Genomic DNA, 21,709 nt, shown 5'->3' on the forward strand with positions numbered 1-21,709 from the left:
AATATCCGTTTCAGTAAATCCTGCAAGGATCGTGTCGACGATCGTGTCGGGTTTGTCTGTACCATTGTCTGGTTCTTCGACTGTTTTAAAAGGAAACAGGAGCAGTTTCTTTAGAGTTTAGCGTCCATGTTTGGATTCAGATTTTTATGATCTGGCAAATTAGGTAAAAACTCAGGTAAGAATTGTTTCCCCCTACTTTTTTGATGACTAATTGAGCGGATTTTTTGTGGATTAAGTATAAAAGTACTGAATCTAGACACACAAAGTCAAAATGGCGCACCTTCGTATTGCTAAGCTGGGGGTATTTATGCCGGTTTATTATTCCTCCTTCCGCAGGTTTATAGTTCTATACACAAGAAAAAAGACTATTTTAAAATCTTCTCAAGATTACTCTTAGTATTATAAAAACAAAGAATTTCAATTTTTAGCCTTTTAACTTTAGAAAACGTCGAAATCCTTCCATTGCAGATGTTTAGTTAAATGTCTTTTGTTTATATAGAATATATCCAGGTCGGCTCGGCGAAATCGCATCCGAACTTCACCTTTAAAGATTCCTTCAGATTGCAATTCGTGAATTATTTGCACTACTAAATACTTAAGAGAGAATTTTCCCTGGATTTTATTAATGAAAAATATGTAGTTTTATATTTGAATGATTGAATCCAGTTCAAAGGTCTTTGTTAAAGTGTCTCAAAAGAAATACCATAATTCAGAATGTTAACTATTTATAATTGCACTTAAATTTGACTTCAATTTAACCCATCCCACCTGTGCAGTCCAGATTTATGCACCTATCTGGCTATTTTTATTATTAATATTTCGTATTTTAAATGTCTTGCATTTGGTAATATTGGCATTTTTTCATAAAATTTTTTCAGAAAAAATATAATTACTCCTGTTTTAGAGAAACAAGGATAAAATGAACCCTATTGCAACCCTTGCAGGGGTGGGTCAATTGAAGAATCGGAGGGGGGGGGGGGGACTTCAGTGTTAGGCATACCTCTATAAATCTGAGAAAAGGGGGACCTGGAAGACTTCGGCATTAGAAGACACTTTATGACTAATTAAAATGAAAAGGGGGGGGGACCATGGACCCTTGGGCCTACCACTAAATCCGCCCATGGCTTGCAGTTCTTCCCCCCCCCCCCTCCTTGGGGAATCCTATGACAGGTATCAATTCCCTCATTGGATATTCCCATGTATCATAATGGACATGAGCAGAACATTGGGCAAACCAGAAATATATTCAATTATGGTATAATTGTTACATTATGTGATTGGGGAGACACACAAAGGGTCAACTTACCCCACCCTAAAATTCTATAGATCTTATGCAAAAGGTGGGGCCCTACGTTGGATAAAGAAAATGCTTTCTTAACTTGGAAATACTTTTGTGACCAACACCACAAGTGAGTTACTAAATGTGCACAGTTTCAAAGTATTAAGACAAATATCTTTAGAGTGAGAATTAAAATGTGAAAAAAACTTGAAAACAAGGCTTTTCTGTGCAGAAAAACAGGGCCCCTCTGGATACCAGCCTTGTAGCTGAATGGGTGACCCTGGTTATTATATTTACATTTCTGTGCATGAATTCATTGGCATAAACAGAGCATAATGAACAAAAGGCGTTTCAGAAAATGCTTATGATTTAGAAGGTGGTGAGGATTGAACTTACTGGTATAGACAGGGATCTTAATCCAATTGCATTAATTAGATAGCTTCCCAAACTACACATACCACAATTATTTCTTGTTTTACAGATTTCCAGACAGTGAATCGTCTTCTGTTTCAAACATTGCTGTAAAATATATTTATGGAAGACATTTTTATGCAATAAACAAAGAGTTGGTGGAGGAGCAATAACTGAAGACATGTCTGCAGAACCTCTCCAAGACAAAAGGAATGTCATCAATTGTGATGATGTCCTCCTGCTATGTGAGAAACCACCCATAGATGATGATACGAAAAATACTGCTGGTGAAATAGGAAATGAAAATGAAAATGAAAATGAAAATGAAAATAGTGGGGAAGTGGATGAAACAAATGCTGGCGTAAACGAAGATGGAGGAGAAACCAACTGCGATGTAAAGATGAGTGAAATGAGTGTGAAAAATACACAAGAGGAAAGTAGTGACTCAAAACATGGGAATGAGAATGGAAGTGAAAGAGAGAAGCCTGAAGAGGAAGTGGGAGGTGGAAAGAATGAGGAAAGAGATGAAAGTGAAGATGATGAGGATATTCCATTGTCGTCCATCAAGTCCAAGCTAAGCAAGGAAGGATTGCAAAAAGGGACAAGAAAATCAACGAGGACGAAGAAAAATGTGTCGTATGAAGATGGTGATGTTGACGACCTTAATGACAGTGATGATGATGATGATGATGGGGGTGATGATGAAGATGATGGGGGTGATGATGATGATGATGGGGATGATGATGATGATGAAAATGATGATGACGATGATGAGGAAGAAGAAGATGATGATGATGCCTCCAAAAAACCCACATGTGTCATGTGTGACACGAAGTTTGAAAGAAAATCTGAACTTGCCAAGCACATGAATACTGTTCATTCCGACTCTAAGCCATTCAAATGTAATGTATGTAACAAAGGATTCAAAAGGCGAAGCTGTATGATAAGACACAAACACCTTCACACCGAAGAGCGTCCTTACCCGTGTCCTGAGTGCAAAAAAGCCTTCAAGACCTCCTATGCGTTGTCTTCTCATCGTGTCACGCATTCTGAAGACAAACCATACAAGTGTAGTGAATGTGACAAGGGATTTCCACGTTACAGTCAACTCAAAGATCATTTTCTGAAGCACACGGGAGAAACTCCTTACGTCTGTGACAAGTGCGACAAGTCTTTCACTACCTTACGAAGTCTTTCAAGACATCTACTCACCCATAAATACAATACTAAGAGCTACAAATGTGAACAGTGTAACAAAGCATTCAAGGGCTTGGAAGCCTTGACCAAGCACACTGAGAATCATACCAAAGAAAAGCCTTATAAGTGTACCTTTTGCGACAAAGCGTACCTCAGACGTAAGCTCCTTCTTGATCACGTGCAGGCGCATAGAGACGGCGTCCAGAAACACATTTGCATTATTTGTGACGAGATCTTCTATGACTCCAGATCACTTCACCAACACCAGAAAATCCACAAAGTTGACAAGCTTTACCAGTGTGAGGATTGCTTCAAGACGTTCCGCAGAGCTTCGCAACTTAAGGACCATTTGTTGACTCACACGGGCGAGAAACCTTTCAAATGCAGCCAGTGTCAAAAGTCATATTCGACGTCAAGGTCGCTCGTCAGACACGAGCGAAATCACACGACGGAAAAGCCCTACCTTTGTAACGACTGTGGGAAATCTTTTCAGCTGTCCAAGCAGTTGACTTCACACAAGTGTGCGGTACAAGGTGATGAGTGTTGTCGCTGTACGCAATGTAATGCTGTATTCAATGTCTTTCAAGAACTTATCGATCATCTGTGGACTCATACTGATAGAGAAGTTTATTCGTGTGAGGACTGCAGTAGTAGTTTTATTACATGGTCAGATTTTGCTAAACACACCACGATCCATTCTGAGAAAGGAAAGTTCAAGTGCACCAAGTGTGAGAAATTTTTCAAACGCCCACATTCTCTCACCGGACACATGCTGTCGCACTCTGAAGACCTTCCATTTGGATGTACTCATTGTAAAAAAGAATTCAAGTGCTCTGCTTATCTCGTCAAACACATGCGCAACCACAAGGACCTCAAGCCCTACGAGTGCTCCAAATGCGGGAAGCGTTTCTCACAGTCGAGGTTACTAGCAATCCACTCCTTGACCCATAAACAAGAAAAAGGCTCCAAGTGTAACGATTGTGATTACGAGTTCTCAGATCCGTATTCCATTGAGGTCCATTCCTTGTGTCATGAAGACGATAAGCCCTATCCTTGTACAGAGTCCGGCTGCAAGAGAGCTTTCAGGACCTACGCGGACCTTAATTTACACCAGCGCTCGCATACCGGTGAAAAGCCATATAAGTGTTCCAAATGCCAGAAGGAATTTGTGCATTCCACGATATTCAATATGCATCTGAAGGCGCATAAAGAGAACAGTTGCTTTCAGTGTCTTCAGTGCATGAAAGAATTTTCAGCAGTTCTTCCACTTACAGAACACCTTAGAGTTCATGCCGGTGAAAAGCCATTCCGGTGCAATAAATGCGGGAAGTCCTTTGGAAGACTGTGGTCGTATAACAAGCATCGCCAAATGCATAAGAAACAATTGGTATACGAGTGTAGACATTGCAGTAAAGGATTTGTTGTTTCTCATTTATACACTCGTCATCTTCAGAGCCACAGAGGAACCAAATAGGTCTCATGATTACTCACTGTTGCAAGGAAAGTCTACAAGAAAAGGTTAAGTTTGTCCCGTTTGAAATTGCCCTATTTCACTATGACGTCACTGCTTGTTTATGTGGGGGATGGAATCGCCAAATCCACTGTATAGAAAATTCAACAAAATTTGCTCCTAGCGAAACAGTTTAATCTAAAATGGCCTGGTTTTCAGATATAATATGTGTTAATATGTACTAAAAAATATTCTGAGCGTTTGTTGGCTATTCTACTTCTCTTCGTGGATAGATACGGGTTTTAGAACAGTTTTCGGTAAATTTGCGTTGATTTGACCCCGTCCGACGACCATGATCCTTTGCGTTTAAACAATAGATTTTGATGTGACGTCATAGTGAAATAGGGCAATTGGGGTGGAATTATGCTTTTATTGTGTGCAAAGTGTTTGTGCCATGAAGTAACCAGGAGTATCACTACCCTCCCCCCTGAAAAAACAACCAAGCTTAACCAATTACATTGCGAGATATTACTGAATATGTCATTACAGACAATTATCACGTGACCTAGTTTTATGGTTTGTTCCTACGCAACTAAATCTAAGGACACGGTGCATCATTGCGCGCAATTTTGCAGGCATTCGATTACGCCATCCATGTCAAACGACGCAATTTGTTTCACTCGATGTTACTGAAGTAGAAAACGATAATACTTCAGTAACTCTGCCTGCAACTATTACCCGCAATGTTGCCACGTGTGTTCGCACCTTAAGACCACATTTTAAGGATTTTAAGAATGTCTGGGGAAAGAGGTGGGGAAGTTATGAAGAGTATGAAAAAAAGGTGCCAGGTAAAAATCCTTCTGTCCCCGCCTTCCTAGACTTCATAGGGGCAAGAGGAATATCTACGATTGCGACGTCAACCGCGGAAGTGTAAATGATTTCTCTTTGGAGTTCTGTTGGAGATTTCATTCAAAACATTGTCAGTAAAGTCAACTCATCCACAGGGAAGGTAGACTTTGAAGGCGGGAAACCCTGAAGTGAAGTTAATTACATTTCCGGTTGACGTCACGCCGTCCTAGATTTTGTAAATCTTAATTCCCCTCAAATGTCTATAAAAACGTTATAATGAGGACCTTAAAATTTAATGTAACCTATGTATATGTCTTATTAGGATTAGAAATGGGGAAATCATCAAACCCCGCTATCTCTTAAATGAACTTCATTTTTACTTTAGTGGGACTAGGATATGTACGCCAAGAAGTGAGGACCACTACAAGTGGTGTTTGACAAATGGTAACGATTTACCAGTTAAAATGTTTAGATGAAATCTATCCAATGCGTTGTAAGACAAGTTTCATGACGAATATAAACCTTTTATTAAGTTTGGGCGTAATGATTTCCCATTACACACTAGGCGTCACCATTAACTGATAAGCCTGGTTGTTACTAGCGACGGAAGCAAAAGCACAAACGCAAGCCATCGTAAGAAAAACGAAATCTTCAGTTCTTTTGCGCATGCGCTTGCAGTTGGGCTTGCGTTTGCACTTACGTCGTTTTTTTTATAGCGAGAACTTGCACTAACTTGGAGTTACGTCTGCTTGCGTCGCTAGTGAGAACCAGGCCGGCTTTAACGATTGCACACGAGAAGACACATGAATATGGTGGTACGATCTCGTACCCAGAGCCCTTATTTCTTACTGCGCATTCTCGACGAAATGATTGGGCTCTGGAAATCTCCAAACCGGAAGACCCAGATTCTGGGTTTCTCGCACATGCGCATTATGACAGACTAGGTAAATTCAAAATGGCGGACGATGTTCAACGAGCATGTGAATTTGCGCTTGGAAAATTAGGTTTTGAAGATGGTTTTCAGTTAAATTAACTCCGAAAATATCTATTGGATGGACATCAATACAATTTCCATTACAAAACCGGCAAAACTTTGAAAAATCCTGCCCTACAGGCTTTTTTGGTGTACTTAATTCGAGACTCCATCTTGTTTATTTTCCCTAGTACTGTAATTTTTACTTCCGGTATCTTCCTTTGTTCTCGAGAACCAATCACAGCACAGGAAATATTGGAGTTTTCCAGAGCCCAATTATTTCGTCGAGCATGCGCAGTAAGAAATAAGGGCTCTGGGTACGAGATTGATGGTAGTACAACTTAAACTAAGATTCTTGTTCTCAAGACAACGACACGTGGTATGAAATGGGGAGACATTACGCCCATAAACATAGGCTTATTCAAGGGTATAGATTTATTTAAACTTTTATAAAAGATATATTAATAATATAGAAATAGTCATTACTTATAAAGCATTAAGATATATATAAGTCGTAAAAACAATAGGATGATTATAAAATTAAAGTTGTATGTAGGTAATTATAATAATTTTTGACGAAAAAACTGACGAAGGGTTTTAAGTAAATTTTAACAAAAGGTATACGCGTATTTTAATATTCAAGTATAGAAAGATAAATAGGTAGTAATTATATCATCGTGCTATGCGTAAAAATCATTGTTTAAGTTGAGAATTGACCTAGTTTACCTTGTATGTATAAAATATTTCAGACCACATGTCGTAACCGTGGAAAAAACATTGCGACAAACACCGGCATTTGATAACGGAGAATGAGAGAAGAAACAGTTGAATGTAAAGTTGAAATAAAATTTATGAAATAAGTAACCATCTTATTGCGAAAACCATACGAGGCTTAAATGACTCGAACGTCTGCAATAGAGTGTTTTTCATAAGCCAGTGGTATACATTAGTTACAAGATTATTTAAGTATTATTACACTATTACGTTCTAATTGGTACACTTTGTTTCATGAGTTTATAAAAACCACTCTAAGACTTACTTTCCTTTTTTGTCCATATCCATTGAAAATTTTAACTGACTTCAAAAAAAACTTTTTTTGCAATACAGCATGTATCTCGATAAGTATTTTTGAATTATTGTTCATGAATTTAAATCTCATTGAAATTCTATTGCCCTTACAAGTTTGGAAAAACTGGCAAAATAAGTTCATGGTATGCTGATCAAATTTGAGAGGGTTTAAAAGAAACTAAAATAAAATTGCTTCTAATCTTTTGCCTTGAATAGGCCTCTTTAGTTCGATCGGGCATAATGTTTTCCCATTTCAGACCAAGTGTCACTCCCAAGAGTATCATTCCTTTGTTAAATAGTAACTAACTTATCTAATTTAGGTGACGTCAACTATTCAACAGTTTGACTGAATGCACTCTTCATAGAGACCCTAGGGACATATAGTCTCCCCCACAGCCGCTTTCAGTGTCGTCACGCAACGCTTTCTCCCCTAAGGAGAGAAAGCGTTGCGTGACGACACTGAAAGCGGCTGTGGGGGAGACTAAGGGACATATGGCATAGGGACTGCGGAACGCTTAAGTGAAATGTGACAACTTCTAGTTCCTCTTGTGTAATTAAAAATCAACCACACCCTAAATCCATTGTTGGATGTAGGTTCTTAACTCAAATCCTTAAAGCCGGGGGCGGAATTGATATTAACAGGGGAGAACAAGGCTGAATTATAAACCCGGGACAGGTTTTTAATTACACGGATATATTGTAAGCACTAAATTTCCAAAAGAACAAAGCAACAGTAATCTATCTCTCTGAATTCAATGTAATGTAGTATTTCGTGTTTTGCATCGAAACAATGGAATTTAGGGCTTAGTTGATAGTTAAACCAGTTCAAACGCACGGGCTCGGCTTTGCATTAGAATTCAAGAATTCAAAACCTCGCCCTAGCGTTTAAACCTTTATTTAATTTTAGTGTTTCGTTTGAAAGAAAAAAAGTTTATTGAAATTTTGTTTTGTACAGCGAGTATTGTGACGGAAAGATAAATCCTGATTTTGAAATTTACAAGCTTTGTTATACTTAATAACTAGCCGTTGCATTGCCATAAACGATGTGTAGTGTGGATTAAACAGTTTTGTTCGTTTTTTACATCATTTTCAGACCCTCGACTTTTTACCCTCGACCCTCGACTTTTTACCCTCGACCCTCGACTTTTTACCCTCGACGCGCGACCTCCAGCCACACTCCATGTCAAGTGGCGTGACATGCACTGTGTGCATTCTACGGTGGCCCACAAGTCTCACGGCAAAACAAAAACTCACGGCAAAACAAAAACTCACGGCAAAACAAACTAAACTCACGGCAAAACAAACTACACTCACGGCAAAAGGCAATAAATTCACGGCAGAATAAACTAAACTCACGGCAGAATAAAGAAAGCCACGGCAAAATAAACTAAACTCATGGCAGAATAAAGAAAGCCACGGCAAAATAAACTAAACTCACGGCAGAATAAAGAAAGCCACGGCAGAATCAGAGGAGGGTGATCAAGTCGCGTGAAGCATTGTGGGGTAAAAGTTTCATTATGCTTCATTTGCATTTGACTGTCGTTGTGTTAACATCTCCTGGCGAGAAAGTATTATGAATGCCAAATCTGTCTCACCGGTTTGGTGTGGATTTTCTTGCAGTTGGTGATTTCCTATATCTACACTGTGTGTACTTTCAATTTCTACATACTTGTACGGTGAAGTCTCTGCCATTTATAGCGATAAAACTAATTGGGGGCCACGTTAGCTTCACTGGCAACCCTCGCAAACGAAGGATTGTTTTGTTTCCTGACTGCCAAAACATCTGAGAACTAAATGACGAAAGGTGGCCTTTGACCATAAGGGTGTTACTTGCCTCAAAATGTTGCTAAGTGGTGGATATTTCATTTGATAACTTTATTCAAATGCGATTGATTGAGCTAGAACATCGAGCATCCAAAAACCGATCGGCTTGGAATCACATACCCGGCGACTAAGATGACAAACCTTGAATCGATTTTTCTCTTCAAAAATATCTCCTAAAACCATTCATTTCATTACATACATTCATTTTTAATTATTTCTTGTCAAGCTTAGGTTCTTATCATTGAAACTTTTTGTTTTGGAATAATTATAAAACGTTCTTATTGTTTCAGGGTCAATATTGAAGTCTAAAGTCTTTTAAAGGTTATGATAAATTGATAAACTTTGCATTGTAAATTTAATAGTATTTAACCAGACGCCATTCGTATTTACGACATCAAAACCGCTGAGAAATTGCTCGCGGTAAAAAAAAAAAATCAATAGGGAACCCAATACGTCGTTGCCCATCACAACCTTCATTGTATTCTGCCGTGGCTTTCTTTGTTCTGCCGTTGCTTTCTTTATTCTGCCGTGAGTTTAGTTTATTTTGCCGTGAGTTTAGTTTGTTTTGCCGTGAGTTTAGTTTGTTTTGCCGTGAGTTTAGTTTGTTTTGCCGTGAGTTTTTGTTTTGCCGTGAGACTTGTGGGCCACCGTAGCATTCTCATTGGCCGAACGTGATTTGTCTCGAGTGGTCACGCCAAACGCCGAATTAAGCGAGATCAAATTAATATAACACTGAGGTGGAATCATAGTTATAGCGCTTTTTGTGGGCTTACATTGTATAAATTTGCAGAATGTTAGGAATATCAAGGAGAAAAGCTTTCCAATTAGGACATTTCTTTCTTCAAAAAGGATTCAGGGCAAGCTCAACGAAGACAACAAAGAGCGTTGGACTCGTTGGAACAGGAAACCTCGGCTCAGTGGTAGCCGTTGCTCTTAGGGATGCTGGCATACCGTTAAAGGCATTTGATCTAAATCAAAAGAACTATGAACTACTTCGAGACAACGGTACAGTGTTAGTAGACTCGGCAAAAGAAGCAGCAACAGATGTAGACGTGCTCATTACCGCGCTTCCAAAGCCACAGCATGTCAAGGCGGTAATGGAAGAAGGCGGGCTTCTTCATGCTCTCAACAAGGGTAGCATTTGGATTGATCATACGACTACCGACTACAATGAGACTATTCGACTATGCAAACTGGCTGAAAGTCTCGGAGTTCGTGGAATAGAGGCCCCATTGACGGGGGGTATTACCCTCCTTAAGGATAAAATGATGACAGTGTTTGTAGGGGGCGAAGAAAAAACCGCTCACGAATGCAAGCCGGTGATGGACACTTACACTGGAACCTTCTTGTATTTTGGCCCAGTAGGAAAAGCCACAGTAGCTAAGGTGATTTCAAACATGTTGGCTGCAGTACATTTGGTTTGCGCTGGAGAGGCGCTCATGATCGCAAAGCAAGCAGGCTTAGATATAGAGAATTTCTTTGATGGAATACGCGCTAGCGCTGGGAATTCTTATGTGTTCGAAACAGAGGTACCTCTTATGTTTAAAGACACGTACCACCCTGACTTTACCATTGATCTACATTGTAAAGACCTGAATCTAGGAAAGAGCATTTGCAATTCTCATGGAGTGCCCTGGGATAAACTAGAAGTGATGTCTGCTGGGGAAAAGATGTATCAGAAAGCACTAAAGAGGTATGGCGAGAATGTAGGTTCAAGCTACCCTGCCAAGATGCTGGCGGACGATCTACAAGTGTCTCATCATTTAAAGAACTGGGAAGATTGGAGCTACTCTATAGAGAAAGTTACTGGAGGGAGCTTTGGTGTTGTGCAGAAAAGATCAAAAGTTCCTCTAAATGGACCGGCGCCATCAAAGGAACTTTCTTAGGTCACATCACAGGGAGCCCGGCTTTGGGATTTGTACATGAATAAATGAATCAATAAAGTGCTTTGGGTTTCCTGTGTTGAGATTTGAAACAAGGCGCTGATACGTTGAATTTCCGGTAATCGTACTACCAGTAACTTGATAGCAGATTAACGTAACGTATCAGTGTAACGCACGCCCTAGTAAATGGTAATTGCCAGCACTCGTCATGTTGACATTCAGACTGCGTTCCTCTAAAGCTCATTAGCACTGGTCCCATCAACCGCTGGTGCACATGTAACGATAAACTTGCCTTGTTTCAGCCCTTCTCTCTTTCTTACCATTTACTAGGGCGTGCGTTACACTAATACGTTAAATTTGAATTATAAGCTGCTCTCGAATTACTTACATTAATCTGCTATCAAGTTACCAAATCTCAACATAGGAAACCCAAAGCACTTTATTGATTTATTTATTCATGTACAGATTCCAAAGCCGGGCTCCCTGTGTTATGTAGTGACCGTTTGTATACACTTTGTATGGGTGTATTGAGTTACGATTATTATGTAATGTCATTAACATAGGAAACGTGGTCGTTTTGATGTAGCATCACCAAGCCGGGCTCCCTGTGGCCTGCACGCTGGCTATTAAAGGTCACATACCCTTGGTGCCAAAGTTTGAAAGATGCACAAGGGTTAATGCCTTTCGTGGTCAGGTTCCACTAAGCTGGACATCTCAAACTATAACCAATAATTTATAATTTCATAATAACATTTAATTTTATACAATATATATATTTTGTTTTGCATAGAATAGTATTTTGGAAAATTCTGGAAGATTTAGTGTCTTGATACTGAACTAGAGTTTACAAAAATAGAAGTAAATTTTACCTTTTTGAAGTGAAAAATGATTGAGCTTTACAAAACTGAACGCTTTGCGATGTGTCTACATTGTTAACGACATAAACAAGAAGGGTTTAACCTGTAGACTCTACAAATGGTCGCGCAACAGATACATTGTTGTAACGTAACCATATTTGTCACGAGTCATTTACAGGATAAATATTGCCATTTAGCCTCGTAATGAAGAGCATCAGAACGAGGTTTGTAGGCAAAATAGAGTTCCTCCCTAGGCCATATAAATGATAATTTTCTAAATCTATCACATTGATTCTTTTGAAATATTTGAAGCTTCGACTTTTACATGAACCGAGTATCTGATAAAGTATAACGTTTGAGAATTGGGTTACCATTATTATATTTTAAATATTTTAAATTTTATATCTTTTCTAGAAATAGACAAAAAAATTAAATATCTCCCAAAGAATGTGAAAAAAAAAAAAACCACTAATAAGGGACTATTAGTTTTTTAACCTGAGTAAATTCGGTACATGAAAGTTTGAAGTTGAAATACCTTTTACGTGCACAGCCCTTTTGGACAGTGTATTCGTATACTCTTCTACTAAATGAAACGTAGAAAATAGAAAGAATAGAGTATGAATCTACTGTTGACATTTCCCCCCTATTGCCAGTGATTTCTTCTAAGGATGAACAGTAGGACAAACAGGAACCTATAACTCCTTTGAAATTCATTCAAAATGGCAGTTATGACAGTTATGAACACCATTTTGTATGAATTACAAAACCAGCAAATTAATGGCTTCAACTCCCTAAGTTACCGTTGCTATGTCCCACAAGCTCAAAAATTTGGATGCATTATTTATGCTTAAAACTCAAACCACACAAAATTGGTTATAATTTGCCTTAGTTTTGACATTTCCATGAAGGAAAAATTCTTTTAATCTTTGTGGTGCTCTTGAAAATGTTAAATTTATTGTTAAATTTCAGTAATTGTTAGTTTGTGGGATGGGGTAAGCATTGGCTTTTACTAGAAAAAAGAACTAGATACAGTGATTTGTTCACTTTTGGGTTGGAACCATTAATTTTACAGGCAGCTATGACTTCATAGAAAATTTCTATTCCCCTCCCTCCCCTCCATCTTATCAAAATGAAATGAAAATAGATGCTATTTAGCTGATATCAGCTAATTCTTCAGCCATCGAATGCAACAATGCAAGTGTTGCTGTCACATCCTCCTTTTCAGTTTCATCCTCAGCATCATCTGCATCATCCATTGGTAAAGCAGCAATGCAATCTTCTGCTTCTTTGTTGTCTACACTAGTTCTTGGGCTATCAACAGATTTATCTGTCGATAGCGTATCGGAAGTATGATTTACTGGTTCAAAATACACGGACGAAGAAGTCTCCATGTTGAATACAGCTTTGTCGATTTCACTAGGCTCATGTTCCATGTCGGAAAAGTCGTCTTCGCTAGTTTGCAAAATATCATCGTCTAAGGAGTCCATTGCTATACTAGTGTTTAATAGATCCAGTTCATTCTCTGTGTTTTCTGCGCTATCTTTAACGGGAAGAGGAACTTTAAATCCTTTTGTTTGGGGTTCCTGTTTGATTTTAGTGACTTGTTCTTGTTTTACTACTGTAGTTTGTGGAGCATTCGTAGACATTGTTTCTTTCGGTACTTCAATCTTTACCATATTTTTCAGAGCCTTTAAATCTTCTGAAAGTAATTAAGAGAAAAGAAATTTAGCAAAATTTTTCACAGCTGCCATGTTGGTTCACAATAACAAAGCATTCCTCATAAGCTTCTCTTTCATTGATATTCATATCTCAAAGGATTTATAGCCATGTGGGACCTTGCACCCCAAAAACTAGAGTAAGACTTGATTATTTCTGGGCATCCCCATGGTATCTCTATCTCCTGGGTCAATATTTTATTTTGATGAGAATGATTAGTAGATTTCTACTGGTCAATTCTCTACTTTCCAATAACCCGTAATGCTTTGGTTGTTGGTTGGTAACTGGCCAAAAAACCTTTTCCAGGGAGTTGAAATATGTAACACTATAACCATGCTCTGGATTCAGATATGCCATATGGGCCACTGTTCTTCATAACAGAGGACACCTTAGACACTCACGCACCTGCTATTTGTTTCTTATCTTGAGCTAATGCCGCTCTTTCATCAGCCAGATATAGTCGATACAGCATGACCATTTCTGATGACGGCTCTTTACGCTGCAAAACAACAAATCATATCATTATTTTCAAGTTTTTTTCCAGGTTCTTCATTTTTTCTCTCTTTGTAAAACCTAACAAGCTAAACTCTCATTCCATCTGTGAGTTAGCAGTGCCCCAACTTTGGCAGATCTGGTGCAAAAAGGAGCTAGTTTCTGATTAGGGGGTACCTAAGTTAGGTAGGGATGCTTAGATGAATATGAATCATAGCTCTTACCAAACTTTCTTCCAACATGAGAGTTCTGTATTTGTTTATCATCTTTTCACTCCGCTTTATCAGTTGATCAGCCACAGTGTTAAAGAGACCTTCGGCTGTACACAAAATAAGATAAGATGTAAGACAGTGAGGGAGATTCTTCAAATATCTTTTAGAAATAGCATATTTTATCATAGTTTCCCCCACAGCCAGAAGAGTGTACATTCTATCAACTCTCACAGCTGCGGGGGAGACTAATTTTGTCAATGTTGGTGGAAAATATTTTGCTTTGACTTTTAGATAATAGAAAACAATGTTACACCTATATATTGCTGGTACAATGTGATTAGCTATAGAATCTCTTAATAAATCATCAATGCTTTATATGCATTGCGATGCGCTTGACATCAAATGTATTCAATTTCATTTTATAAAACAAATTTCTAAAGAATAAATTTAGGTCAAATGCAGAAAATAGGAATTGTGAGATTTATTAAATATTTACTAACATTTTTCTATATCTTTTGGGGTTTGACCAGGGTCGTGATAAACATGATAAGTACGTAGTTTATTTATAGCGTCAATTCTTGACTTGAACGGAGTATGGATGTCTGGATGGGTGACCACTTGCTGGTCTTGATACAGTGCACTCTTTAACCTATCAAATAAAATGGGTGTAATTTTATAAATCAGTGAGAAATAAAATAAGTCAGTCTTGACTGAGCTAATCAAGAGATGGAAGATTGTGTAGGTGGATTGATAGTTTGATGTTTGTATATGTTTGATAAATGACTGGATGGTTGGATGGATAGATGGATGGATGCATGAATAATTGGATGGACAAATGGATGGATGGAGGGATAGATGACAGATGGATTTATGAAAGAACTAACACTAAGAAACGAGGGTCTTCTTAATAAATGACATCAACAGTTACCTTGTAACAACTTTAGGAGGTTCTTGTGTTTCTGGATGGGATCGTTTTATGCCTCTATTTGGTTCCTGAATAATAAAAAATTTTTTTATCAGACTAAAAAGCTATTGGAGATTTTTCTATGCATAGTACTGGCCACTTGTCCTATGTAGTTTTTCCTTTATTTATTTATTTATTTATTTATTTTTTGCTCTTTTGTTATCTCATTTGTTAGGTATTGGCAAATCTCATAAAAAATTAAAAAAAAAATAGAAAATCCTATGACTTGGTTTGTTGTATATTTTACTCTGGTAAAAAATCGATTGCCAAACTTGCTTACCTGTTTTACTGTCGTGGCTATCTTGGAAGAAACCTGTGAAAAATTGAAGGGTTAGTTAAAGTGTATATCAAGGATAAAATTTCATTTTCAAAATGAAAGTGTAATTTACGACAAGTGTCCTGAAATGAAATAACCTAAAAGTGTACAAAGTCATATATTTCAGATATAAGAATGATTTGCAAATGAAAAAAAAGCAGTACTTTCCACAACAGCATTTTCGTATAATAAATGAATTTACGTCATCTTATTTGCATATCAATATTTCAAATGTTTATGTCTCCTAAAAGAAAATTTTACATACAAAAAAAAATGCAACCATACTACTACACTAATCACATATATGTGATTTTGAAAATAATATTTTATCCTTGATATACACTTTAATAAAGTGCCACACAAAGATACATGAAGAAGCAACCACTTACAAAGTATGATAAACCATGACAATCAATACAAAAAAGGAAATAAGAAAATAAATATGAATAAATAAATAACAATTAACAATGGTTCCACAGAGTTGCCCTACTTGCATGATGAATATCATTTTACCTTACCACCCCCCCCCCCCCACCCATACCAGAATCCCTTGTACACTTTCTTTCGTTCAGTTAATTAGCACTAATTGTTTTAATATTCTAATAATGTAATACTAACTTAAATAAAAAAATGATATTGGCAAAGCATCTTGGTAGGGGGAGTGAAACGACACCAGCATGCAAGCATCCTATTGCGATTTAGAAGTTGCAGAAAAAGAAAAAGAAAACAGAGAGAAAAACATTTGAAGCACAGGAGAGAATGAACAAGTCTACTCAAATAAAGCAGAGGCGATTGCTCTCACTACTACTCCAAACATGCTTCCCCTTCATACAGTAGACCCCTAATTTTAATTTCACCCTTAATATCATAATAAAGAAAATTTTATGCATCCCCAATCATCAAAAGCCCTAATGCTAGATTCTATTGCTAACCTGGTTGGTTGTAACTGGTTGTCGGCCTGAAGTCTGCAATATTCTCGGTACATGTGCCATCTTGGTCTGCGTTTTTGGCGTTTGTTGAGATGACAACTGCTTTTGAATCTGTTGTACAAGTGCTTGTCGTTGGATTAGAGTTTGTGGTGACTGTGGCATCTTGCCTGCCTGTTGTTGGATTGTGTGCAACTGCTTCACTTGTTGTGCACTGAGCACAGTCGTGCCAGTCTTGCTCCCCGCTGGAGTATTATTCTGAATAATAATGGTTTGCTGATTGGGTTGTTGCTGATTCTGCATCTGTTGCAAAGCTTGGAGCTGTTGTGGTGTGATCTGAATAGTTTGAGTCTGTTTAGCTCCTTGTACTCCTAATTTCTGAAGCATTTCTGGCTGTCTTATGATAAATACTTTTTGGACAGCTCCTAAATTCTGCAGCTGTTGCACTTGAGCTGGCGTTAGTTGCTGTACGGTGGTACTAGAACCTTGTGAGGGGGTCAACGACTGCTTAGACTGGAGAATGAAGTTCTGTTGGGTTACTGGTTGAGGGCTACCCTGTTGGCTGTTCACAGTTTGTCCTTGGGTTCCCATAACATTTTGAACAAAAACAGTGCTATTTTGATTGACCTGTTTGGCTTGACTGACCTGTTGAATATTGCTAACAACTTTAGTTTGCTGTTGTTGTTGGTTCATTAGATTCTGTAGCTGGACACCCGAGTATTTTGAGTTTCCAGCAGTTGTGGTAGCACCTGTAGATAAAGGTGGGCCACTTTTCTGAACTAAAAAATTTCCTTGACTAACGATCACCATTGGCTGTGAAACAGAAGCATTTGCTTGACTGCTTCCAACTGGTATCTGTTTATTATTCACATTTAAAGTTTTTAAGCTTTGTTGATTTAAATTTGTAACATTTTGCCCAACATTTAAAGTTTGTTGATTTGACGACAAAGTGTTTTGTGCTACTGCAACAACTCGTTGATTCGGCGACACCATCTGTATTTGCTGATTACTAACTGCAATTTGATTGGCCATTGTTACATTTGCATTTGGAACAGTTTGGCCAATCGTCTGCGCAATCGGTTGCTGCTGCAACTGCATAATACTTGGTTGAACATTAACTTGTACTTTCTCAGACTGGTTTTGCTGTTGTACCAACTGCACTTGTTGAATCAACTGTTTCAGAATCTGCTGTTGCACTAGTAAGTTTTGTTGCTGCCCAGGTGAATTCTGTGCAAGAAGTTGACTTTGTTTCAGAGCAGCTTGAAGCTGAGCATGAGTAAAAACCTTCTGTTGTACATGACTACCTTGTGGCTGTGCCTGCTGCTGACCTCCAAGTTTCTCTTGAACAAGCTGTTGAATTTGCTGAACATGTTGTATGGGTTTTGCTGGCAATGACTGGACTGATGTTACCTGATTACTTGTTGCAATCTGTCTCACCATGTTTGTTATTTGTTGTGGGTAAAGTTGAGACTGGCTCTGAGCTCCCTGTGTTGTCGGAGCTTGAAGTAAATGTGCCGGCAGTTGTACCTGTTTGTTCATAACATTTGTTTGTGTTAATCTCATTGGAGAGGTGATTGTCAGAGCTGGATTCAAAGGTGGGGACAAAACTTGCTTGGGAGCGATTCTTTTAGGTGGGGTTGTCAGGATTGACTGTGCACTACCTTGTGCAGTTCTGTTAGCCTGTAAAGCTTGATACTGTGAGATTCTAGCTTTCTCTGTTCCATTGACACTAGGTGGAACATTAGATTTGGGTCGTACAGTTGTTTGTGCCATAGGCAACTGGTTTATAACTTGTGTAGTTTGTCTAGCGTTGCCGTGAGCAGTCATACCCACAGGAATTGTAGTATTTGGCCTAATTACTTGATTTTTAGGTTGTATAGGTATTGGTTTTTTACTTTGAAATGTTCCTCCTGTCGAAATCCCTTTAGAACTGCTAGCCATGGTACTGGCAGGAATATTAACTGCAGCTGGTTTAGCAACTTGAGAAAACGTTCTTGAAACATTTGACATTACAGGTGCTTTTGTATTATTCCTAAATGGACTTTGGGCACTAGAATTATTTAATGCTGCTTTTGAAAACTTTCTGTTTGTTTGCTGACCCAAAACACTTGTGGGGACATTAATGCTTGACAATATTGGTGATGTATTAGCAATAGAATGGCTGATGCTCTTCTGTCCAGCGTCAGACACCTGCAGCGAAAATGGAACATTAAAAATAAATACTCTATTATTAGGTTATCAAAAATATTGAAAAATATAAGCTCAGAGCTAAACAAATAGCAGCCAGACAAATTTGAGAATGGACTACTTTGAAGATACGGAGATCATCTTGGATTGCAAGGCATTATGGGATATATAGGGGGCAAATAGAGCTTTGTTACAGTAATGATGTTGATAAATTATATTAAAAGCTCACCACAAAAAATATAACAACAGATGAATTAATGTAGCACATTGATCACCTTTACCCAAAAGAGAAATAAAAACATACAAAACTCTATATATTTTCTGTTATCTTTGTTTTGTTTTGCCCCTTGGCAAGACAGCCGTTATATCGTCCATTAACTAAATGCCACTTAGGCATACATCGTAGGTTTCAATTGAAGGTATGTACTGGCAGTTAATCGCCTGGTACTTCACCTCTCATTACTAGCTATTTCATGTTTAGATGAAAAATCAAATTTAATCTAATACAGAAGACAGTGGCTTGTGAACAGAGAGCCTCCAACTCCTAAAATAACTGAATTTTCTGCCAAGGCTGGCAATGAGCAGAAATTATTTCATCCCTGTGGTCTTGGTATTTAATGCATATTCACCTTTATAGCTCTATTCTTTGTACTACTCAAATCCTCTCCATCTAGCAATAACTATGTGAGAACAAAGAGAAAAGACATTGATTTTAACATTTTACCATGTTTACATTATTTCTACACACTGATCGAGACAACAGTTGAGACATGGAAATCTGGCAATATACTAATGTCAATCAAATAAATTTTTCTGTACTGTTATATACTCTGATTAACGGCACTGTATTACCAAATTCACCAGTCATGACTGTTGTTTTGATCAGCGCATAGCAATCAAAACAATCAATCTATATTTACTCTTAATTGAGAAATAATCTGTCCTGATCGACACGAGTGAAAAATGTCTGTGCATGCTCTGAATCAGTATGCAAATTAGTCAAATTATGTGTAAATTTGACTTTCAAACATACCTGATAAATTGGACTTCACAAAATGCGAAAACTTAGTGCCCATGCTTGAAACTTAAGGCTAATTCTTTCATATTGTGTTTGGTAATTTCATTTCATTTTCGCTCAAACTCTTCAAAATTCTTAGAAAACGTGCTGAAATGCACGAACGTAAGAGTGTCACTTTATTGCAGTAATATTTAACGAGATGTGAGTCTTCAAGCGGCGAGATAAATATTCCCCAATAATCACTGAGTCTGAGGCAAATAATTGTTTTAGTATAAATACACAGGTGATTCTTTCAAAAAAAGAAAAAAAGAAGGTAAAAGGCATTTTTTCCCGGTAACAGTAACAAAGCAGCTGGCCGCCATTTTGGATTTTCACTCGAGGTGATTATCATGTGATAGTGTGAGTTTCTTGACCAATCAGCGCGTGAGATTTTCTATAATCACCTGCATATTTTTACTAATGTTCAATAGTTTAGTTCACTGGCTTTGAAATATGGTTTCAAGCTTTTCTTGAATAATAATATGCTTTATAACTGTAATGATTGACAGCTACTAACCAAACTGTCACCCACACCACAATGTTTGACAACACACCACAGGTATCCCAACTCAAGCATAGTTCTTTAGCAGTGTACATTTTAGTTTTTAGGCATAAATACAAGGCTAATAAATCTGTTTCAGTGCATTTGTAGTTTCAATAAAGAAAGTTATATTCATACCTGACTGTTACTTCTTAAAAATTCACTCAAAGCCGACGGATCACTACAAATAATATGAAACCTGGTTAATAGACTAATCATAAAATATTAGAGATTATTAACAAATGCAATCAAATTATGAGACTAATTTTCTAGATAATTGCATTAAAGTCATTAGACTTTTACAAAAATCCAATCCAATTTATCACCACGAATTAAGCTTTATATCATCAGTTTTTTAGAAGGATGATGAGAAATTTACCTTATAACATCCAACAGACATTTTCCACTGCCATCATCCATAACTCACATCACAATTCTAGAAATCAGAAGTAAAAATATTCAGTACATTTATAAGATTAGCTCACGAGGAGGCTGATTTTAACGTTATCGAGGCCCCTACGGGCTGGATTCTATATACTTCCTACATATATTCTGGAACCTGGCTCTTTTTCTGAAACGACTTCAATATAAAATTACAAAGACATTGAAAATGGCCACAGCACAAAGAAATCACCCAAAATTCTCAACTCCTTTCCAGATCCAAAGTTTCTAGCTTCGTAAATATGGATTGAGGGGTGCAAATTCACCCCTCTAGTGACGGGAAACGGTGCAAAAAACCGGGAGTTCTGTTTCAAACCTTTGAGAGCAATTCGTCTTGATGGCGTGCTCTTCCTTGCTTGCATGGGTCGTCTTTGTTGGTCTCCTACCGGCCTGCACGTGGGATTTTTCGATCCATAGTGGCTTAGTTGTGGGTAGTATGTACCTTAGTATGGTGGTAGTGCCCCTTGTACGGGCAAAGTTCCTGTTTTGGAGTGATTTTAGCTAAAATTTCACGACGGACATGCGACCGCCACTAGCATTTGTTCCAAGCAACCATCTGCGGGGGAGACCAGGGCTCGGACTTACCACGTGACTCATTATACTCCTACGTAATTAGGGGAATGAGGAGAGCGGAAGTCGGGGAAAGTGTACGAGGATTGCGGGTATAGTATTTGGAAAGAGGGAAATAAAGAAATGAAGAAAAATAAAAGGAAAAAAATAAAAAATAAGAATGGAAGGAAGAAAGGAAGAAAGACAGAAAGAAGGAAAGTACAGAATCATAGAGCAGATAAAGGTAGAAATGAAAAAAGACAGTGAAGTAAAGAAAGAAAGAAAAGAAAAGAAAAAAACAGAAAGGAAAAAAAAACAGAGCAAAGGCGAGGAACTGGAAAGATGTACAAAAGAAAAAGAGAAAAAACTGAAAAGAACAGAAAAAATGAAGAAAAAAAATGAAAAAAAAGAAAGAAGAGGACAAAAAAGATAAGGCAAGATAAAAATAAAAAATAAATAAAATATAAGCAACACAGGCATTGATGACTTTTGTGTCCAATATTTTGCAGAATTGAAA

General features: G+C 37.8%; 3 protein-coding genes across 3 annotated transcripts; 2 read left to right on the forward strand and 1 right to left on the reverse strand.

Annotated features, from left to right (window-relative positions):
• Positions 1-46: 46 nt before the first annotated feature.
• On the forward strand, positions 47-7,019 carry LOC116300898 (uncharacterized). The gene is made up of 2 exons (XM_031709867.2): positions 47-175; positions 1,761-7,019. The coding sequence occupies exon 2, from the start codon at positions 1,872-1,874 to the stop codon at positions 4,359-4,361; it is 2,490 nt and encodes an 829-aa protein (XP_031565727.2). The 5' UTR covers positions 47-175; positions 1,761-1,871; the 3' UTR covers positions 4,362-7,019.
• A 2,823-nt stretch (positions 7,020-9,842) lies between these two features.
• LOC116300887 (uncharacterized) lies at positions 9,843-10,937 on the forward strand. Its single transcript, XM_089040304.1, has one exon. The coding sequence runs from the start codon at positions 9,843-9,845 to the stop codon at positions 10,935-10,937; it is 1,095 nt and encodes a 364-aa protein (XP_088896430.1).
• Positions 10,938-12,263: 1,326 nt separating this feature from the next.
• On the reverse strand, positions 12,264-21,186 carry LOC148905418 (uncharacterized). Its single transcript, XM_089040004.1, has 11 exons — positions 20,960-21,186; positions 20,582-20,638; positions 20,341-20,383; positions 19,234-19,284; positions 16,424-18,607; positions 15,456-15,488; positions 15,140-15,204; positions 14,712-14,860; positions 14,224-14,318; positions 13,913-14,006; positions 12,264-13,490 (listed from the first exon to the last, which is right to left on the reverse strand). The coding sequence occupies exons 2-11, from the start codon at positions 20,620-20,622 to the stop codon at positions 12,943-12,945; spliced, it is 3,303 nt and encodes a 1,100-aa protein (XP_088896130.1). The 5' UTR covers positions 20,623-20,638; positions 20,960-21,186; the 3' UTR covers positions 12,264-12,942.
• Between the last annotated feature and the right edge of the window lie 523 nt (positions 21,187-21,709).

Source organism: Actinia tenebrosa, unplaced genomic scaffold (assembly GCF_029948245.1).
Source record: "Actinia tenebrosa isolate PJP-AT-01 unplaced genomic scaffold, QUT_ActTen_1.0 PGA_scaffold7__59_contigs__length_16204524, whole genome shotgun sequence".
Lineage (NCBI taxonomy): Eukaryota > Metazoa > Cnidaria > Anthozoa > Actiniaria > Actiniidae > Actinia > Actinia tenebrosa.

Coding starts and splice junctions, on each gene's coding strand:
- LOC116300898 (XM_031709867.2), top strand. CDS start 1,872: ATGTCTGCAGAACCTCTCCAAGACAAAAGGAATGTCATCAATTGTGAT.
- LOC116300887 (XM_089040304.1), top strand. CDS start 9,843: ATGTTAGGAATATCAAGGAGAAAAGCTTTCCAATTAGGACATTTCTTT.
- LOC148905418 (XM_089040004.1), bottom strand. CDS start 20,622: ATGGATGATGGCAGTGGAAAATGTCTGTTGGATGTTATAAG. Junction 20,384..20,581: donor TGTCTGTTGGATGTTATAAG/GTAAATTTCTCA, acceptor TATTATTTGTAG/TGATCCGTCGGCTTTGAGTG. Junction 13,491..13,912: donor AGATAAGAAACAAATAGCAG/GTGCGTGAGTGT, acceptor AATTACTTTCAG/AAGATTTAAAGGCTCTGAAA.